Below are 17982 nucleotides of genomic sequence, written 5' to 3'. Positions count from 1 at the left end.
GGTTTTTTTTAAAGCTGTAAACTGAGAATTAGGAGTCAGTGTTCAGTCCCTGACACTTCATCAAAACATGCTCTGAGACCACTGGCAAATCTCTTCTTTATTTTTCATCTTACACATAGAATAATTGGAATGAAAGTATCATGCCACAAAGATTTTCAAAGTTTCTAAATCTGCTGTAGACAAAAGAAGCCTTGTAAAATTTGCTATCTTTAGATTATTTTTAAATATTTGAAGATACTTTTAAAAAGATTCTTCCGTAATTTTGGCCTTGAAATAGACCTCTGTAAAACAGATAGTTTTTAAATTAGAAACCAATGCCAGACTTGTGGCTGCTCACCATCTTTGTAAATTGAAATCACAGTAGATCAAAACATGTCCTGATTTATGATCTGGGGAGCTGAATTTACTCCAATGTAAATTCAACTGTGTATTACAAGATACTGACCAGTTCAGTAAAGTTCCATATTCTTAAATACCTTCAGAAAAGGTAGCTTTATCCAGATTATAAAATATATTTAAAACATATTTTCAAACTCAACCAAAATTTCAAAGCCAGCAACAGAGGCAAATACTGCTATAAACATGCATATAAATATACATAAAAATGCTTCCACCCTTTTGGAAATGTGTATGCCTTTATAATAAACACACAGAATGCTACTTTGCATCCAGTAGGTCTATTTATGTGTTTAAAATGAAGCATTTGTAAATTTGCAAGATCAGGCCTATAGTGTATGTGTGTGTGTGCGTGTGTGCGTGCGTGCACGCATGTATGCACAGGAATAAAAAAGGCAGCTTGATTAGAAGTTCTATTCCACGCTCACTCTTTTACTTAACATCTGACATTGGAAAAAAAATGAAACTAAATGTCCCAGCATTTCTGACAGTTCCAATCCATTATCTGCAATCTGAAAAAAACCACATACTTTTTTACTCTGAAGCAAATGTAAGAAGTTTTTTTTCTTTTTTTTTCTTTTTTTTTTTTCTTTTTGTGGAGACGCCTTCTTTATATAGTGTCAACATGATAGCAGAAATACCAGTTTGCTCTAGATTGTGGGACTGACAATAATATTCTCTGCAACACGTAGAAGGGAATAACTGATGAATCGGAAAATATATGGATGCCTACCGAAATGATTATGTAATGAAACACGAAGTCAAACGGTGGCATGCTTCTATTAATTGTAGATGATAGTAATTAATTTTCACTGCAGTTGTGATCGTGTCGCTGCTTTCAGAAGAATCCAGAATCCCCTTCCAGGAAAGTGTGAAATTGCATCTGGGTTCTTCAAGCCATGAAAGACTATAAATTTCTTTTAAAATAAAGAGAGGGAGGCCTTCCTGAATACTGTACTTTAGAAAGAGGAAAAACAAAGGGAAAAAGAAAATGATAATTGTTTTCTCTAAGGCTATTATCTAATGCAAAAGCAAACAGTCTGACTGGAAATCAGCTAACAGAAGGGGATTAGAGAGTAGATCTGAGAGTGGCTTGATTTCTAACACTGCTGTCTCTTCACACAGTGATGAGACACAGGCAGAGCAGCCAGGAGCTCTCCAGATGGCTAGAGAAAGTGTTTGTCTTGGGTTACTGCAGGGCAGTCTGGACTCTTAAAGCCGGGGAGGCATCATTAGGGAGCAAGTTAGATGTCCACCCAGTAAAAGCGAGCGAGCGAGCGAAAGAAAGAGTAGGCAGGCTGCCCGAGAGGGACCACGCTCGCCTATTGTTAACATATACTTGACCCCCACTAACCTCTTCACGACACAGATGTCTCCTACCTCTATCACCTCCCACTGCTTTAAGCCCTCCCCCCCTGCACCTGGGTAGCGGGGCCGGCCCCGGCTGCCGGCAGTATGCTGCCTGCCTCGCGCGCTGCCTGCTAGCGGGAGCCGGGCGCAGCGGAGCGGCGGCGGCGGCGCAGCCTCGGGCGGGCGGCGGGCTCGGCTCGGCACCGCACGGCACCGCACCGGCGGCTCGGCTCGGGTTCGCCGCGGGCTCAGCTATGCGTCGGCTGCTCGGGGACAGGCAGAGACCCCGCCACTGACAGCGGCCGCTCCCTGCGCTCCACATCACGTTTGTCTGAGGCGGCGGCAGCAGCAGCAGCAGCAGCAGCAGCAAGGAGAAGGACCTGGGCATTAACTATCTCGACTTGGAGACTTTGCTTTATTTTTGGTTCTTGTCCTTTCCTGTGGAACCAGTAGTCTCTCTCGAGCTGATCCTCCTTTAAAAAAAAAAAAAAAAAAAGAGCGAGAGAGGGTGGTGGGGGGGGAAGAGCAGCTGGAGTTTCTCCTCAGCTCGTTTTGACTTTTGTGGACGTGGATCATCTGGACTGGGAAGGGAAGCCGCGCGGCGCTGCTCTCCCCTTTCCCACCCCCTCGCCCCTCCAGCAGCCTGGGCTGCCGTCTCTCTCCCCCGAGCAGGACGGGAACTTTTATTTGCAGCTCGCAGCCCGTGGCGAATGGTGGGCATCTCCGGTCCTCTGCAGTGTGAGTACGGGCGCGGGCAGTGCTGGGCAGGGCGCGCCGGGGCGGGGGGAGCCCGAGCCCCTTTTCTTTCCCTTTCTCCTCTCCCGCAGGGCTCCCCGGGCTCTGAGGGGCTCCCGCGGCTGTGACTAACCCAGGCGGCCCGGGGCTGCTGCTGTGCCCGGGCCAGGTTAGCGCTGCATGCAGCCTTACACGCTCTGTCGCCGGCTTACAAACTAGCACCCCGGATACTGCTCAAGAGCTCAGAAACCAAATAACCCACTTTTGCAGAAAATAACCCTCAAAGGCGTTTATTATAGCAAAGCATCAGATTTCTGTCTGGATTTAGGACTTGCCTTTTTCTTTCCTGCCTCCCCTCTCTCCAGGCTCTAGCGCTGACCAGTGTGAGTCGGAGTGCCAGAAATATTTCTGATGGGATTGTTTCGTTTCGCTTGTTTGTTTCACTGCAAACATAGGTTCATGCAGCACTGGCAACATCTTTTCGGACTATTTTGAAAGAAATATTTTAGGCAGTGCACATCGCCTTTAGCTGCACCGCGGTCTTGCAAATAGCTTGTTTCCTAAAACGACAGGCTAACGTTAGGAAGTTCATTTCCAAAACTGCAATACAATGTAACCGTGTCATCTCGTTTGGCTGAGCTGAAGGGTTCGATTCCGTAAATCCGCAACAGATCATCGATAAGGGATATTGGAAGGATGAAAACCACATTCCCGGCCATTTAGACGAGCCTTTGACTTTTGCCGAGTTCGAGTCCTTTTGTTAGTGCCAAAGTTGAGAAATTTGATTTAGGGCAGGGAAGGATTTGCCACCCTAGCGGGAGTACTCGTGACTCCGTTGCAGAGTTAATTTATAGCGAACTATCTGTCGTTCCTGCGCTCTGCTCCCTTAGATGTTAGAGAGAAACCGAAAGTAACTAATCGGACGCAGCTCTTAAATCGCTCATGCTCCAACTAGGAGCTAAAATGTTACTTCCTTCAGTTCGCTGACAAGTTTAAAGGAGGGAGGGCGAACGTATGGGGACCCGAAGCAGCCTCCCCCTCCTGCGTCCCATGTTGCAGTCGGAGCCGGGCGTAGCGGGACCGCCCGGCCCGGCTGCAGCCGGGGGCTCCCCGGCATCACCGCGGTGGGGAACAGCCGCCTCGGAGCCGCTCGGGTTTCTTTGGGAGAGCAGCCCTCCATCTCCCGATCCGCAGCAGGCTCTGCCCGTCACCCCCTCCCACCTCTGCCGCGCCCTAAATCACGGCACGGAGAGGATCCGTCTCTCGCAGCCGCCCGGCCGTGACTCCCGGGAGCCGGCAGCTACCGCCCCGCAGATAGCTCGGGAGCGGGCTGCAATCTGCTGAGCGCGCGGCAGCAAGCCTGCCCGAAAGAGCTGCCTAAGTTTTCCACTGACAAGCTCAGCCGGGCGGGAAGCGCCTGCCTTCGCTTGCCGGCGCGGCCCCAAGGTGCGCTCTGCACGGCTGCGCGCCCGACTGTGCGGGCAATGCTGAACGCGGTGAGGGCACAGCACGGCGCGGCAAGGGCTGGGCAAGAATGGGTATATACCTCTTGAAATCAGCCTGCGGGTGCTGCCGTGCTGTCCCTGGGAAAGCAGCAAGTGCCAAACGCTTGGCTACTGGCGTAGCCCTGGCTAACTAGAAGAATGTCTTCTGAGTCTTGGTATGTACAGCCAAGCGTTTTCTCCAGCAAGTACTCGTGTGCTTAATGTAACGCTGACCCCTTTAACTTTTAGCATCGCTTCTCCTAATTAATCTGTTCAGGTCCCAGACTTAAATGGCTGTCCACAGCTGCTGCAAATTGATTTATCCCCTGATGGTGGTCTGAGTTGCTGACCAAAGCAGGATTTTTTTTTTTTTCCCCTCCCCATTTTTGGTCTACTAATCTGTTTTGACTTATTTCCTACTTATAGTAATGCTTGCATGCTTTTTGAAGGACTTAGAGAATGTTTTCCATTGACATGTAGCTAGAAGCATAATTATTGTATTTGTAAACACAGTATGTTAGGGCTAAGGGTGAGTATAATTTATTTAGCTACACCCTTGAAGCCTTACATTTCCGTCTCCATTTCTGCATCCTGACAGATGCAATGGAAAGTTTAAATAAGCAACTTTGTTAACTGCAGTTTGAGGCAAGATGTGAAAGACGTTTTTAGAGCTGAATTCTATTGTCCAGGTTTTCTGTTCAGCTTTTCTGTTAACGGCTTAGTGAATCTGGATAGCCAAGAGGATTGAAACTGGTTTCTAATGGTTGTTAAAGCTGATGCTTGACCTTTCCATGGGAAGTCTGAAAACCTCCTTCAGTTTATTCTGGGCTGATTTCCTTAGGAAATCCAATATGATCAGGGAATTTCCTTCAGCTCTGCTGAATGGTAAAAAAGTTAGTCCATCTTGTTTATGTGTTCAGGTTTTAGCACTAGGTGTTTCTGTGTCTCCCCATCAATAGGAAGATAATATGAAAAAGACGTGAATATGGGTCATTCATAACTGTACAGTCTGTGAAAATATGAAGTTGGCAAAGGCTTTGTTAGGTGTGAGATTCATTGCAGATTTACTGTAAAGGTTTTTAATTAGGAACTTACACTATGTTTGATAATTGATAACTTTCTTAAGGTCAGTGTCACCATATCTGAACCTTCAGTATAATTGTTACTATTTTCAATTAATGAGTGATTTCTTTCGCTATCATGGGAAGCTCAACCATGCACCAGTGCAAGAAAACACCAAGCTCCACCAAAAACCCAACCCACTCTTAATTCCATTGGTGCCTCTTGCAAGCTGGAGCCAGGCGAGGGCTACAAGAGATGATAGCAGGACTTCTTTCTGTCCTGTGCTTGCACAAGGGTGAGTGACTGGGTTCTTGAGCCATGAGCATGCTGTAAGGAGACAAGAACCATTCTGTTTGTAATGGAATGCAGACAGCAGTGTTAGGTCACTGCTTCCTGGCAACTGCTGCACAAGTTGTTTTTCTTCAAAGGCTTTGAGCTTTTAAATAGTTTCCAAAATCTTTTTAAGTAAAACACTGCCTTCTACCATTTTTGACCACCTTAACATTAACTTGTTTCATGCCTAAATAATGGACCAGTAAAACATCACACGGTGTCTCTCATCTGTGTACGCTTAACACTATGTATGCCTGTGTGCACATGGAGTTTTATACTGGGAGTATTGTTTTTGGAATAATGGGGGAGAAAAATAGCTCCACCTGGAGTGCTGGTCAGTGGATAGTCAGTTCAGGACATTCTTCCCTGTCAAATCCTGTTTCTCAGTTCTCTGAAATGAAGTTCAGACGACAGGCGTTGAATGCGAAGCTCGCCTCACTGAGGTACTGTGCAGACTGCAAACTCCTTGTTGCCAGACGCTTTGGGTGAAATAGGCATCTGCAGTGTTTGCATTGGGGGTGATGGGAGAAAGGGCTTGCAATCGTTATTTTCAACTTTCAAATCCACTTGCCACAGTCCATTACTGTTAAATCTTTAGCTAATTGAATAAGGATATCTATGTCGCTATTGCAGGAGCTTCAGACTTTTTATACTTGGGGGGAGGAGAAGGTCTTGTTCTTTGTTCTGAAGAAACTTAAGTTGTCATGCAGAGATCAAGAAGACTTAATAGCTGAAATAAAACATGAGTTTGGTGTTCTGAAGGGGCTATTTCTCATGGCTTGGCTAAAGAAATGTCAGAAGATAATTATTTTTAATCTGAATACATCAAAAAATACTTGATCCATGTAGTTAGTAGCAGCCTGCTCTTTTTCATACAGCCTTTAAAAACAACCTATAATATTTAAAAAGTTGAAACTGACTCCGAATTTAGTATAAGTAATGAGAGTGTAAAGCCTTGAAACATTGGCTTCCAGGTTACATTGTCTTCATGTTGTTTCACATCTAAAACAGTTGGTTTAAAAATGGAACTTTTAAGGCAAAGGGTCTTGGTTTTCCACATAGATGTTCCTCTTTAAAGAACTGCTTTTAAAATGCAGTTATCCTGTTCTTATTATAAATTTTATTAGTTTAATATATGGTAGCACAAATACATTAGGAAGTAGCAGACTGTGTGGTTTTGTGGATAAAGAAAAATGAACAGCAGACATAAAATCAAAGTCGAAATACCCTGTTCTTTAAAAGCTTTTTTTATTTCCCCCTCCAAATTTTCATCTAAAATACATTGACTTCCATCTTCATTTTTTTTTTCTGCTATCAATATGAAAGTTTCCAAATAATGTTTAGACAACAGTGGACATTTTATTAAAGTAAACATTAGTTCAGTATAATGGAGGTAATTGTAAGTGATAAGAGCAGAGCAGGTTATCTGTGTGTTGTTTAAACAGAAGGAGCTATTTTGCACCATTTCCAGTAGCCATCTGTAGAGGAGAAGGGTTTGCACCTGTCTGTCCACACTAATTATAGATTAGGTCCAAAGAAATGAAATTCGAGTAGGCTTTCTCTTAATGAAATCCGTAGTGATTTTATTGTAAATGTGTTTTGTGTACAGACGGCGATGGTTTGCCTGTGAGTAAAATAAATTGCTGTATGGCTGTTATGTACTTGTAGTTGGGGTACTGCTGCATTAACAAAGGTCCTGAATAAAAATGCAGAGCTCCATTTAAGTCCCAGGCTTCAGTGATGGCTCTAGCTATGCATAATCGAAAGGTTCACTGTAGGCACAGTTATTTAGGGGTATATTTCAGGGTAGACTTTTCAGTTATCATCACTTTCATGTCAATGTACTGGCATGTAGGTGGTCCTTTGGCTGAAATATGAGGCAGAAGTGGTTTCATGTTAAATATGTATACACATACATGCAGAGTGTGTCAGAAATACTTTCTTCTGGTTTAACCTATATTATTAAAATAAAGTGGAAAGAGTGAGAAATGCATTCTGCAGTAAAAGGTCACATGAATTTCTACCACATCTCTTTTTAGTAATTATGAACATAATTAACATAAGAATTACAAGTGAGGTAATGACAAGCTGAGCTATGAGATATTATGCCATATTAGTCATATGTTGGAATTCTCACATTATAGCACACTAGAATTCACATATTCAATGCAAGGAAGAGAATGTTAGATTTTTATCTGTTTTAATGCTTCAAAACTTATCTGCCTGGGGCAGATGGACTTTCTGCTTTAGAGGAAGGTAACCCATTATTACAAGAGAGTCAGTTGAAATTAAGATTTCTAGCCTGCAGCTTGGACTTTGAGACAGCTGTGCTTATGGAACGCCACTTCTGTTACACATTCGTATTCTGATTGTATTTATTTTATTAATACACATTGTTTTATTTTTAAATGTGAGTGTTTTCACAGCAAACTGCTTACCTTGGGAAGGGTACTGGATTAGTTTTTCTTTAGAGTTTAGTGATTTGAGTAATAAAAGTATGGTCAACATAGATATAAGATGCACATGGTGGCCCTGCAAGACGAGAATCTGACAGATCCTAAATTAGTTCATGGCATGATATGTATGTATTTCAAAGAAAAGCTCTGTAACAGAAATACCAAAAAAGAGCAGTCTCTAATGTGTGCGTAATAGTTTGAAATAACATATGCAGAGAGAAAGCTCTGTATTACCTTGCAGGTTGAATTAATTAATAAGTCACTTTTCTTTAGAAATGCGTAGAACATACCTTTAGCAGCTAAGGTTTCAAACAAGTCCACTAACTTTTGTAATATGACCTGTCTGATTACCTCTAAATATGGTTGTCACACAACTGACAACTGGAGGAAGTTGAGGGAGAAGTGGCCCTTCTTCAGGGTAAAAGTACTGGCTGAGGAATGCATAGTAAATTTGACGTGTGAAAATCGGTTTGCCTTTATTGAAAAATCAAAGTCCTGGCTTTGTGATAAGAACATTTGCCCAATTGCTGTCTTTCCAAGGCTCAACATATAGAGTGGTTTATGAAAAATAAAAAAAATTACCTTGTGCTATGTCTCAGTGATACCAAGAGGTTTTCACATTATTGGATTAGTGGAGGATTTGTGACAGACCCCTTTTTATCTGACATTCATTGCGGTGACACGATTTTCACACACATGCCCTTCCCCCATCTAGGTTCTGGTTTTCACTTTGTATTATGTGTCAAATTCCCTCTATTCCTTTTCTTGTGGAAAAAACTGCTATCTTGGACGAGTGATTTTGGAAGGAGTTTTGCACTGAACAATGGCAGTCTCACTTCAGCGCGCTGTCATTGTCCTCCTCCCTCCTTCGTGGTGCTCCTCGGCAGACGTGCAATGGAAATGCGTTTCCTAACAAATAAGTGTTGAGTCCCAGGGAGAAACATTTTGGAAACTTTAAAAACCGAGCGCATAAAGTACGCGGTGCTGGCATAGCTATTCAGCTGGCCGGCTGTGCTATGGCAGGCAGGCCAGGCTGCTTTGCTGTCTCCCCTTTCTGTACCTCGTGCTAACCCCGTGCTCTTTGATGAATCCCGACAAAATAGCCCCTCAGTTTTCACAGAAAACTGAGTTGTGAAGTGTAGGGACCTGCTCCTCCTTATCGCTCATCCTCTGGTTAATGATGCCACCACTTTGTGGCAGCAGTGCTGTGTTCAGGCTCTTATACCAATGGTGAGAAAGACAGGTTGGGTTAGGTAGGGACTTGGCCAAACTGGGAGCGGATACAGTCTGTGACTGCACTAGGCCAGCGGCCGTCGTGCTCCGTGCGGGATGTAGGCATGGTCTGTGAGGGGGGAGTCAGGCTGCAGGAATAGGTAAGGTCTGTGAAAGGGGAGCCGCGCTTGAGGCAGTCACAGGGACAATCGCCTTGACGAGAGTGGCGGCGACCTCCGGCAGAGGAGCCTTGGGGAGTCAGCGCTGCGCGACCCCTGGCAGGGTCCTTATCCCGGAAAGGTGTCGAGCAACTTCCAGGGCCGGAGCAGGGCCGGATGCCGGCCGGAGGGCAGCCACACGCAGACCTGGGCACCGCCGCCTTCTCCCCCGGTGGGCGGCGCGGAGGTGGCGCCTCTCCTCGTGCCGGGCGCGGCCTCCCCGGGGACCCCGGGCCGGCCTGAGCCCCGCTCCCGGTCCCGCATCCTCGCACAGCCTCCGGCCGCCATCTGGGCCGTGCTGATAAAATAATCGCCCCGATGCACGCCGCCGTGCCGCTCCCCCCGCGCCGGCGGGGCCGCGGAGCCGCGATGCTCCGTCCTTGCGCCGCAGATAAGCTGCGAGGCGCGTGAGGCGCACAAAGCCCGGGCCGCGCCGGCGCCTCCTCGTCCCTCCCGCCGCCGGAAGGTAAAATCTCCACCCGCGGGCGGGAGAGGCGGAGAGGCGGGCGGGCGGGGGAACAGCCCTCGCCGCCTCACACCGCCCGGCCCGGCCCGGCCCGGCCCGGCCCGGCTCCCTCGGCGCTGCACAAGTCGATAGGCGCGGGGAGAAGTGAAGATGTAACCACTTATTATCTCCCCCGGAGCGGACGGGGGATTTACGGGCAGAGATTAGCCGGCGGGGAGACGGGATATGCCTTTTGTTGTGCTTCATCCCCCCCGCCCTCGGGCTGTGCCGAGGGGAGCGGAGAGGGGCTCGCCTGCCGGGCTGGCCGCGGGGAGGGAGGAGGTGGCCGCAGAACAAAGGTGACTAAGGGACCCCACTTTAAATACAGCCCACGGGAGCGGAGAGTGCCGTGTCTGGGTGTGTGGCGGGACGGGGTGGAGGAGCCCCGGCCTGGGGTGGCAGCGGGGCCGAGGGGCTGTGACAGCCCCGGCCTGTCACGCCTAGACACCCACTGCTCACTCCTGGGGTCGTTTTAATGAAGGCTCCTAACTTCCAGAATCCCCGCAGAGGATGACACCGGGCTTTAGGAAAAGTAGCCTCTTTGCTCTTCCTTTTCTGTTGTTTCGGATGGACTTTGGGTGGTGCTTTTTAAGTTCTCTCCCAGATTAAGATGACTTGCATGCTCAGTGTGTGTGTGCACGCTGCTTTAGCAAATGGCTCTATCAGTGGTAATATCTTAAGGCAACATTAAACAATTACCTTTATATTTAAAAGTTTGAAATATTTATACTGCCGTTTCACTTTGTCAAGTGTTTGCACAGATAGATATATAGATATGATCTGGTAACTAAAAGCCTAATTAAAATTTGTTTAAAGCCAGGGGGTCATGTATTCTTGTTGACAGCAGCAGATCGATAGGGTAAGACAATAGAGCCCCATTATTTTACTTCCATTGACTGAACATATTGACATTTCAGGTTTGCGATTGCCTCAGTGAGCATGATGAAACACTGAAATTCATGAACCAACTGTCTGGAGTGGCACATATATTACTGTATGTCATCTCTGCCTTCAGGTTACCTTATCACTGAAGCAGAATGGTAATGGATGGCAGCAAAGTACTTCAGGGGGGTGAGGGCTCTATCAGTTAAGAAGCTGACACATAGCAGGTTTCAGGAGTATCTTTAATTGCACCTAGAATTATGTACAAAGGAAGATGGTCCTTGTTACCTGCTGCTGTGCTTCAGAGTTTACAGGCTCAGAAGCAGACAGGATAACAAGGTACTTATGTTTCATTTTTTATATACATGATTTGATACCTTTAACTTTTGCAGGAGCCCAAGGATTTCTGGTTGTGCTGTTTGCATATTTGCCATGTTCACCAATGGCAGCATCTCAACCCTGTCTTGATGCTCAAGTTCCAGAGCATCTGCTAGACCTTCTCCCAGTCTGAAGACGGCAAGGGAAACAAAGAACAACTTAAAAATAAATAAATGCCCTTTGAATTTCTTTCCCCTCAACATGTTCTAACGACAATGCTCAGGGAATTCAATGCAGTGAGACTATAGCAGAATGATACATACATACATACATACATATATATCTATATATCTATATACACACACATTTTTTCCTTGGTATAAGCACCATAAAAAGAAATGTCTGTGCAATATGTGCATGTGAATGCATAATTGTATATATCAGTTTATATGATCGCATATAAATGCATATATAAAGAAGACCCCTGTTTGGAGAATATGCAATGTGTTTATTATTTCAAAGGCTTTCAAATTTTTTTAAAATCTGGCTGACTGTAGAATGAAACCCATCAGGGTAATGCGGAGATAGAGATTGAAATTAATTTAAAGCAGACAAAGAGCAAATACAGAAGAGCCACTGCAATTTAACTAATTTTTAAAAGTAAGTGGAATGAAAATATAAAATGTATTTTGTGTGCCATCTACTCAGCAATTGTTGCCATCAAGTGGACTACCGATGCCCTTTAAGATGGTAAAAAGAAAACTAGTCCTTTATACCATTTTCCTGAAAATGTTAGGTTTCTGTTTGATCAGCAGGTGCTGTTGAGATGAAAGCCATGTGTAAATTTTCAGAAGGCCAAAAGTGTCAATGCAGAAAAGGAAAGTGATAAGAGAAAATGCAATCGGTTTTCCTGTTTTCAATTTGTGCAGGATTTGAAGAGCTGTTTTGTTAAACTGCTACATCTGCTCCAATATGAATATTGAACTACTTCCACTAAAAATAACACCCTATAATTTGGAAGCCATTGCAATCTTTTGTTAATGCAAGTGGGTTATTTGAAAAAAAAAAAATCTATTCTGAAAAATCTCCTGCCTAATGTGCATTTTTGTTTATCGGCACTTTTATCTTCAGCAGATAAAATGGCATTATGCAATTAGGAGCATATCTATTTGAACTGGAAAAATGACACTGGATAGCTGAATGTCACTATGTTGGTAAAAGGATTTAACTCCTACATTTGAAATAATTTTATTAATAAACTATGATTGTATCTTAAAATGACATGTGGCCATTTCCCCATTGCAGCAATACAGCTTTACTTACTACTGAGGACCTTGAGCAATGTAAAGGATGTTCAGAGTATGACAGAACATTCTTTGGCTTGTTTCATTCCTGATATACCTGCAAATCTTAAGTTTAGGCTCATCAAGGACATTTTATTTAAAGGGGATTTTGGAGTAACTTTTTCCATGGTAAATGAAATGACTGAATCATATTTGAATGCATATATACAAAAATATTCACAGTTGTGGAGCTGCTAATCCAAGTGAATTCTATGACTTGGAAAGCATAGTATTGGTAGAGCATACATTTTCTATCACAAGCATCTCGGGAGAACATAACATTGTTGATTTTTAATTAAAAAAAAAAAAAACAAAGCTCCAACAACAACCTAAGAGAAAGGATATGTGTTTGTTATAAGGATCTAAATGAAGCAGGGATAATTCACTGTTACATCTATGGAGTCCCGTGTACAGAACATGAGTAAACGTGCAGAATAGAATGAGAGCTTTTATTGCTTTATTTCAACATAGAGAATTATCTGGTTGTAGTATTAGATAGAATGGGTTTTAGCTGTTGAATTCTAATCTACTCTGGTACTCAGGAACTAATTTTTTTGGTAAGTGTCTGCATGGGAAAGGGCCTTGCTGATGCTTCTGTTTGGTTTTGCAACTGGATTTGTAAGCTTTTGACCTTGGGAGATTTTCCTCAAAGTGATCTGCAGATCAGAAATAATTAAAATTCAATAAACTGAAATTTAAATATAGATTCTGTGTGAGATCCGTGCTTGTGGTAGGTTGTCTAGAAGCATGTCTACTTTATTGCTTGTATTCCCCAGCATAACTGTGTGCACACATGTGCATAAATTTATGTTGAATGACAGAGGGATAATTATTTATACAGATTTTATCCAAAACTCTGTGCTCTCCTGAAACATAACAAAAAGCCTCCCTCCCCAGAAGAGTGTTTACATCCCGTGACAGTCACTAGATTCAAATCTTCTCAACATGAAAGTTGTTTCCTTTCCTCCAAACCTTCTTTTCCCCAACAAAGCTAACCCTGTTAAACCTCACCTTCTGTGGGATGTATACATAGTTATAGACATATGTACGAGAAGTAAATATTACAGAAAACATGGCCGATTGGGGCAAAATGTCCGTAGCCTTAAATAGCTCGTGATATCTGCCAACAGCAGGAGTGGCGCTGAGGAGGCCCTACCTCGGCTGACCTGGGGATGTGAGAGCCTTGGGGAACCTCACGTTCATGCTTGGTGCCTACGTGGGGCTTTCTGCATGCAGATACTGCCGAGCAAATGCTCTGGCGCAGCATGTGAGAGCAGATACTGCCTACCTGAAGAGTTTTTAAACCAAGGAGCTTTTTACCCTGGTCGTGGGATTTTCTGGTACTTTGCACAGGGGTTGGGGTGGAGTCCAGCCCCAAAGTAAAAATTATAGCTGGATGCAGGGTATCCAGATTTTCTTATCTAAATGTTCTGAACACATTCATGGGAATGCTCTGTTTTCTTAATCTCTGCCAGAAGTGCTCCATGCAGTTTTGCTGTTCCTGTTGAATAGTTGCCATATTTAACGCAACGGTTGTGAACGGAAATGGGAATATGGAAAGAGGTACTTTAATGTTCCCTCTCATTTTCTGTAACACATTTTGGGATGCTTGGAAAGGGAGGGCATCCTAGATACTCAAAAGTATTTCAGAATACGTAAAAAGAATTTAGTAGAATTTCTGAAACTTGGGTTTGTTTATATGTCGTTTTTGGGCATGTGTGATATGGTGATTTATTTAGGGGATATGTTTTTATACTCAGTATTATTGATTGAATGTAGTGTTCATGAATGTACAGTTGTGTTGTACAGAACTGTACAGCAACAATATTCCTGAATGATCCTGTATCGTAACATGCTGATTTGGGATCCTCATGGGATAGTTCATAATTTCTTTAATCATTTCAGAAGGCTTTTGATTCATTTCCACTTTTATGTCTATCAAGACAGGTATACTCTGGCGCTTATAGTAAAGTAAATATGCAAAGTTCACGGGGGGTAGATTAACAGGTTCTTTTGGAAATTAGGTTGCAGTCTGGAAAGACAGAAGACTCCACCTAGTGGAGTGGAATTTGTATGCACATGGTGGGAGGCAGCGGCGTGTAATAAAATAGGTATCGTTTATGGAGAGCCAAGCTGCTACAGAGAGTAAAGCTCAGGAATTCAGACAAGCATCTGAGGCGATGGTTGTACAACCATTACAAATTGTACCAGACTGTAGTTACTTTTGGAGCTCTAGGAGGCTTATGTACGTCTGCCATGTTGGATGTTTATATGCAATTTGCATAAGTAGTAGGCATTACCACTGGCTTTTCACTTTTGTGGTGCCTTTTATTTGGAGATCTGCTGTCTACATTTTTTGATTTCTGACGGTGACCACACAGGTACCCCTTTTGGTTGTGGCCCAGGTATCATTTTAAATAGCTTGGGGAAAAAAAACCAAACCCAACAATTCAGCCCCCAAGAAATCACCCCTTTTTTTCCCACATTTGCATATTTTTTGGAATACATTTTCTGGTTTTTGCTTCTTTTATTTTTGTAATGGCAGTATCAGAATGCTGGTTCTGTGTGTTGCCATGACTGGTTGTGTGGCATGTTGAGTAAAGCTGTATGTGCTTTCTGGGAGTCACAAGGTTTAACAAAGTCTCTGATGAAGCATCAGATTATATAGGGTTTTGTACCTGTGCTTTGCTGTCCCATTGATTTGGTCACGCTGTGCTACTGGGATGTAATAAGAGGAATTTTAAAGCTGGGATGTGAGTGAACACCCAACCTGAGCAGCAAAGATATTTTCCTGAAATCCTCTTGGAAAATTCATCCTAACATTGAATCACACATGCATTAAACAAGTTCAGGGAGAAAACTCCCCAAGGCTGACAGTGAGAGAGTGAGGCTTTTGCTAGAAAATGGGATGGTTAGGGTGCAACAAAGAATGCTGCAAAGGATATTTGGGAAGAGTGCTCCAAAGGAGCACTTCTGGTGACATCCAGGTGGGGTTTGTTGCCAGAGCCATTAAAGCGTAGCAGTGCCAGAAAAAGCTGCCAACAAATGTGGGAATAATGGCACCTGTGGGTGGTGGCCAGGATGGTTTTTTATTTTATTTTAATGGTGACATTGCTAAAAGTATTTAAGGGTAATGTTATAGAAAGTGTTTTAGTGAGTGAAGTCACTGAGTTCTAGGAACCATTAAGCAAAACCTGTTTCATGACTCTGCTATTTATTATTTTAAAGCTTGATGGCAAACCACTTAATGCTGGAAAAGCAGGCTGCAACCTGTATTAAAGTGTGCTACAGGTGGACAAGGAAACCATCCTACTGAACTGAAAAGCCCAGCGTTGTTTCTGAATGTTGTACACATTTCATGTGCACCATGATAAATTAATGGAACTCCATGAATCTGCAGAGCTTGTAAACATTGAATTAAAGTATTGGAGCTCAGATTTTCCGTGGTACTCCCATGCCCAGTTCTCAGTGAAGATAGTGTTTCTTTAGTTTAAATGCCAGTCTGAGGATCTGGACCTTCAGGCTTTCTGTGCTCCCATCTCACATCTGTGATCTTGACAATACTTGTATCAATTCTGAGACTTAGATCTAGATCTCTCCCTAATGAAACGGGCTAGCTCAGATCCCAGTGTAAAGCAAGGCATTCTTTTTGAATTGTAAATCACAGGCTTACCTGATAAGACTTCTGTATAAAGGAGACAAAAAGCCTGTTCCTTCCATAATAATACTTGCAGAGATTCCTATTGAGTCCATTGGGCCAGGATTCTCAACTTGTGTATCCCAAGAGCTGTTTTAAATTGTGTTTAAGCCAGCTGCCTGCTCCAGACTTTTTCCACAGAAATGCACAACTACAGTAAATAACAGCTACAGTAGTTGGAAGGGGGGGATCAATGTATAATTTTCCTTCCACATTCTGAGATTTATTGATCCCATCCTCTTCACATGGGGAGCTTCTGATGTTAATTTTCTTTTTTGTTTGTTTGTTCATTTGTTTTTAAGTCCAAGCCTAAATTTCACTATCTCTTACAGAGCTATTATTGGCCACTATTGTTTTTATTATTCCATGGCTCCTCTGGGGAGAGAAGGGTGGGCAGGACCTCAGTGGCATTGCCAGAGCAAGTCATCAGTGGCCATTTCTGCCCCTTAGGAGGTCACAGGAAACAGGTGGCTGTGTTAATTGTCCTCACTCCCAACTCTTGTCCTTCCTGGAGGGAATTCAGAAGTGGTCAGGAAGTGTCAGCTCTACTGTGTCCCCCCAGGTTCACTACTTCAAGCATTCATAATAATTTGAGATATGTGACAAGCAAGGGAAACTGTCTGGGAATCCTTGCTGTCCCTTGTAAGCTGAGTGGCTACCTGGCTGTGAGGGCTGAATGCTGTTGTTGCAGAGTATGTTTGGGATTGCAGCTGGAATCCAGCAGAATAACAAAGAATTCAGTTAAAAAAAAAAGAAAAAAGTATTTCCCTATCATATACTGTTTTCCTTCTTTCAAGATACTCATAAAAGTCCTAGGTAAGAAAACTACAAAAACTCAAGAGGTGCATGACATATTTCTGGAAACTATGATCTGCTTTTATCTGGTGAGTCGAGGATTGAGAATGTCAGTGCATTTTCTGCTTAGACCAGTTTTTATTGTCTTTGTTGCAATTGCACCAACAATAGTCTTGGATCTCTAAATGGCACTCAGTCCTGTGCTTTGGAAAAATCAGTTCGGGTCTTGCTACTTTATATGAGATTCTTCTTAACAGCTTGCTTGATTTTTTTAGCAGTGAAGGTGCACAGCTTTGCGGAGTGTCTGACTGCAAATGTGGCACCCAGTGCTGTAATTACCAGTAATGTTTCTATGAAGTATCTTTTGGAAAGTATTCACTCAAGCTGGAAATGATGTGAGTTGAGTAATAAATATACTAGTTATTTATCTGCCATATGCATTTGGGGTGAAAACTCTAAGCTTCTGCTCAGGTGTACTCTGGATATTACTGAGACTACTTGGCTAAATAAGGTGGGCTGCAGGATTATGTGGCTGCTGAATCATACTGGTTTCTGAATCACTCTTACAAAATACCAGCCTGAAATACTAGCAAATAATGAACACATTGTGCTTGGATGGGTACATTATTTAAAGAATAGCATTTTTAAGCAGAGTATTTTGTAAAATGTTAGTTCAAGAACCACTTTGCAATTTACTTCCATCAAACCCATTGTACCAGGAAAAATATCTCCTTCAGAAGGGAAAAGGTGTCAGTATTGTGGAAGAATATCTGATTTTTATCCAGCTATTTGCTATTTAAACTCCCTTCTTTTCAGTGCAAGGAGATCAGCTGACAACAGCAGCAACCAAATCATGTTTGCAGCTGGGCAATTACAGTAGACCCTAAGATCTGCAACTGTCAACCATGAACGCAGATGCCTTCAAAGTTCTGTTTTTCTTCCATGTGGAAGTCGTTGGCATGGAACAGATGCCTTCATTTTGGAGAAACCAACCGCTGGATATAATTGGTTCTCTCTTGTCTTGTCCTCTAGGGACAGTCTCTCGCAGATGAAATTAGATGAGAGGGAAAAAAAAAAGAAAGACACAGGCACACACACTTGCACATGACACAAAGCAGGAGTTTTCAGGATCCCTCTCTGTTTTGTCACGTGGAACTGTTTTCAGCTGGAAGGTTTCACTCCATTTTTAGCACTTT

General features: G+C 43.4%; 1 protein-coding gene across 6 annotated transcripts in view; it reads left to right on the top strand.

The window, feature by feature from the left end:
- The first annotated feature begins 1933 nt into the window (after positions 1-1933).
- RUNX1T1 (RUNX1 partner transcriptional co-repressor 1) overlaps positions 1934-17982 on the top strand; it is a 114829-nt gene continuing 98780 nt past the window's right edge. Inside the window, exon 1 of one of the 6 annotated variants that reach the window (XM_042035870.1) lies at positions 1934-2484. Coding sequence is in view for 1 of the 6 variants with exons in the window: in XM_042035875.1 (XP_041891809.1) it covers positions 2457-2484 (28 nt within the window). In the remaining 5 variants the exon portion in view is untranslated. Of the gene's footprint in view, positions 2485-3779; positions 4142-9539; positions 9713-17982 lie in introns of those variants that run through there. The other 5 variants (XM_042035875.1, XM_042035872.1, XM_042035878.1 and 2 more) reach the window with 5 other exon arrangements.

Source organism: Corvus kubaryi, unplaced genomic scaffold, assembly GCF_017639235.1.
Source record: "Corvus kubaryi isolate FWS band 111438036 unplaced genomic scaffold, C.kubaryi_AGA036_p1.0 37385, whole genome shotgun sequence".
Taxonomy (NCBI): Eukaryota; Metazoa; Chordata; class Aves; order Passeriformes; family Corvidae; genus Corvus; species Corvus kubaryi.
Note: the sequence above shows the minus strand (reverse complement) of the source record. Positions and strands in the feature narration are given on the sequence as shown.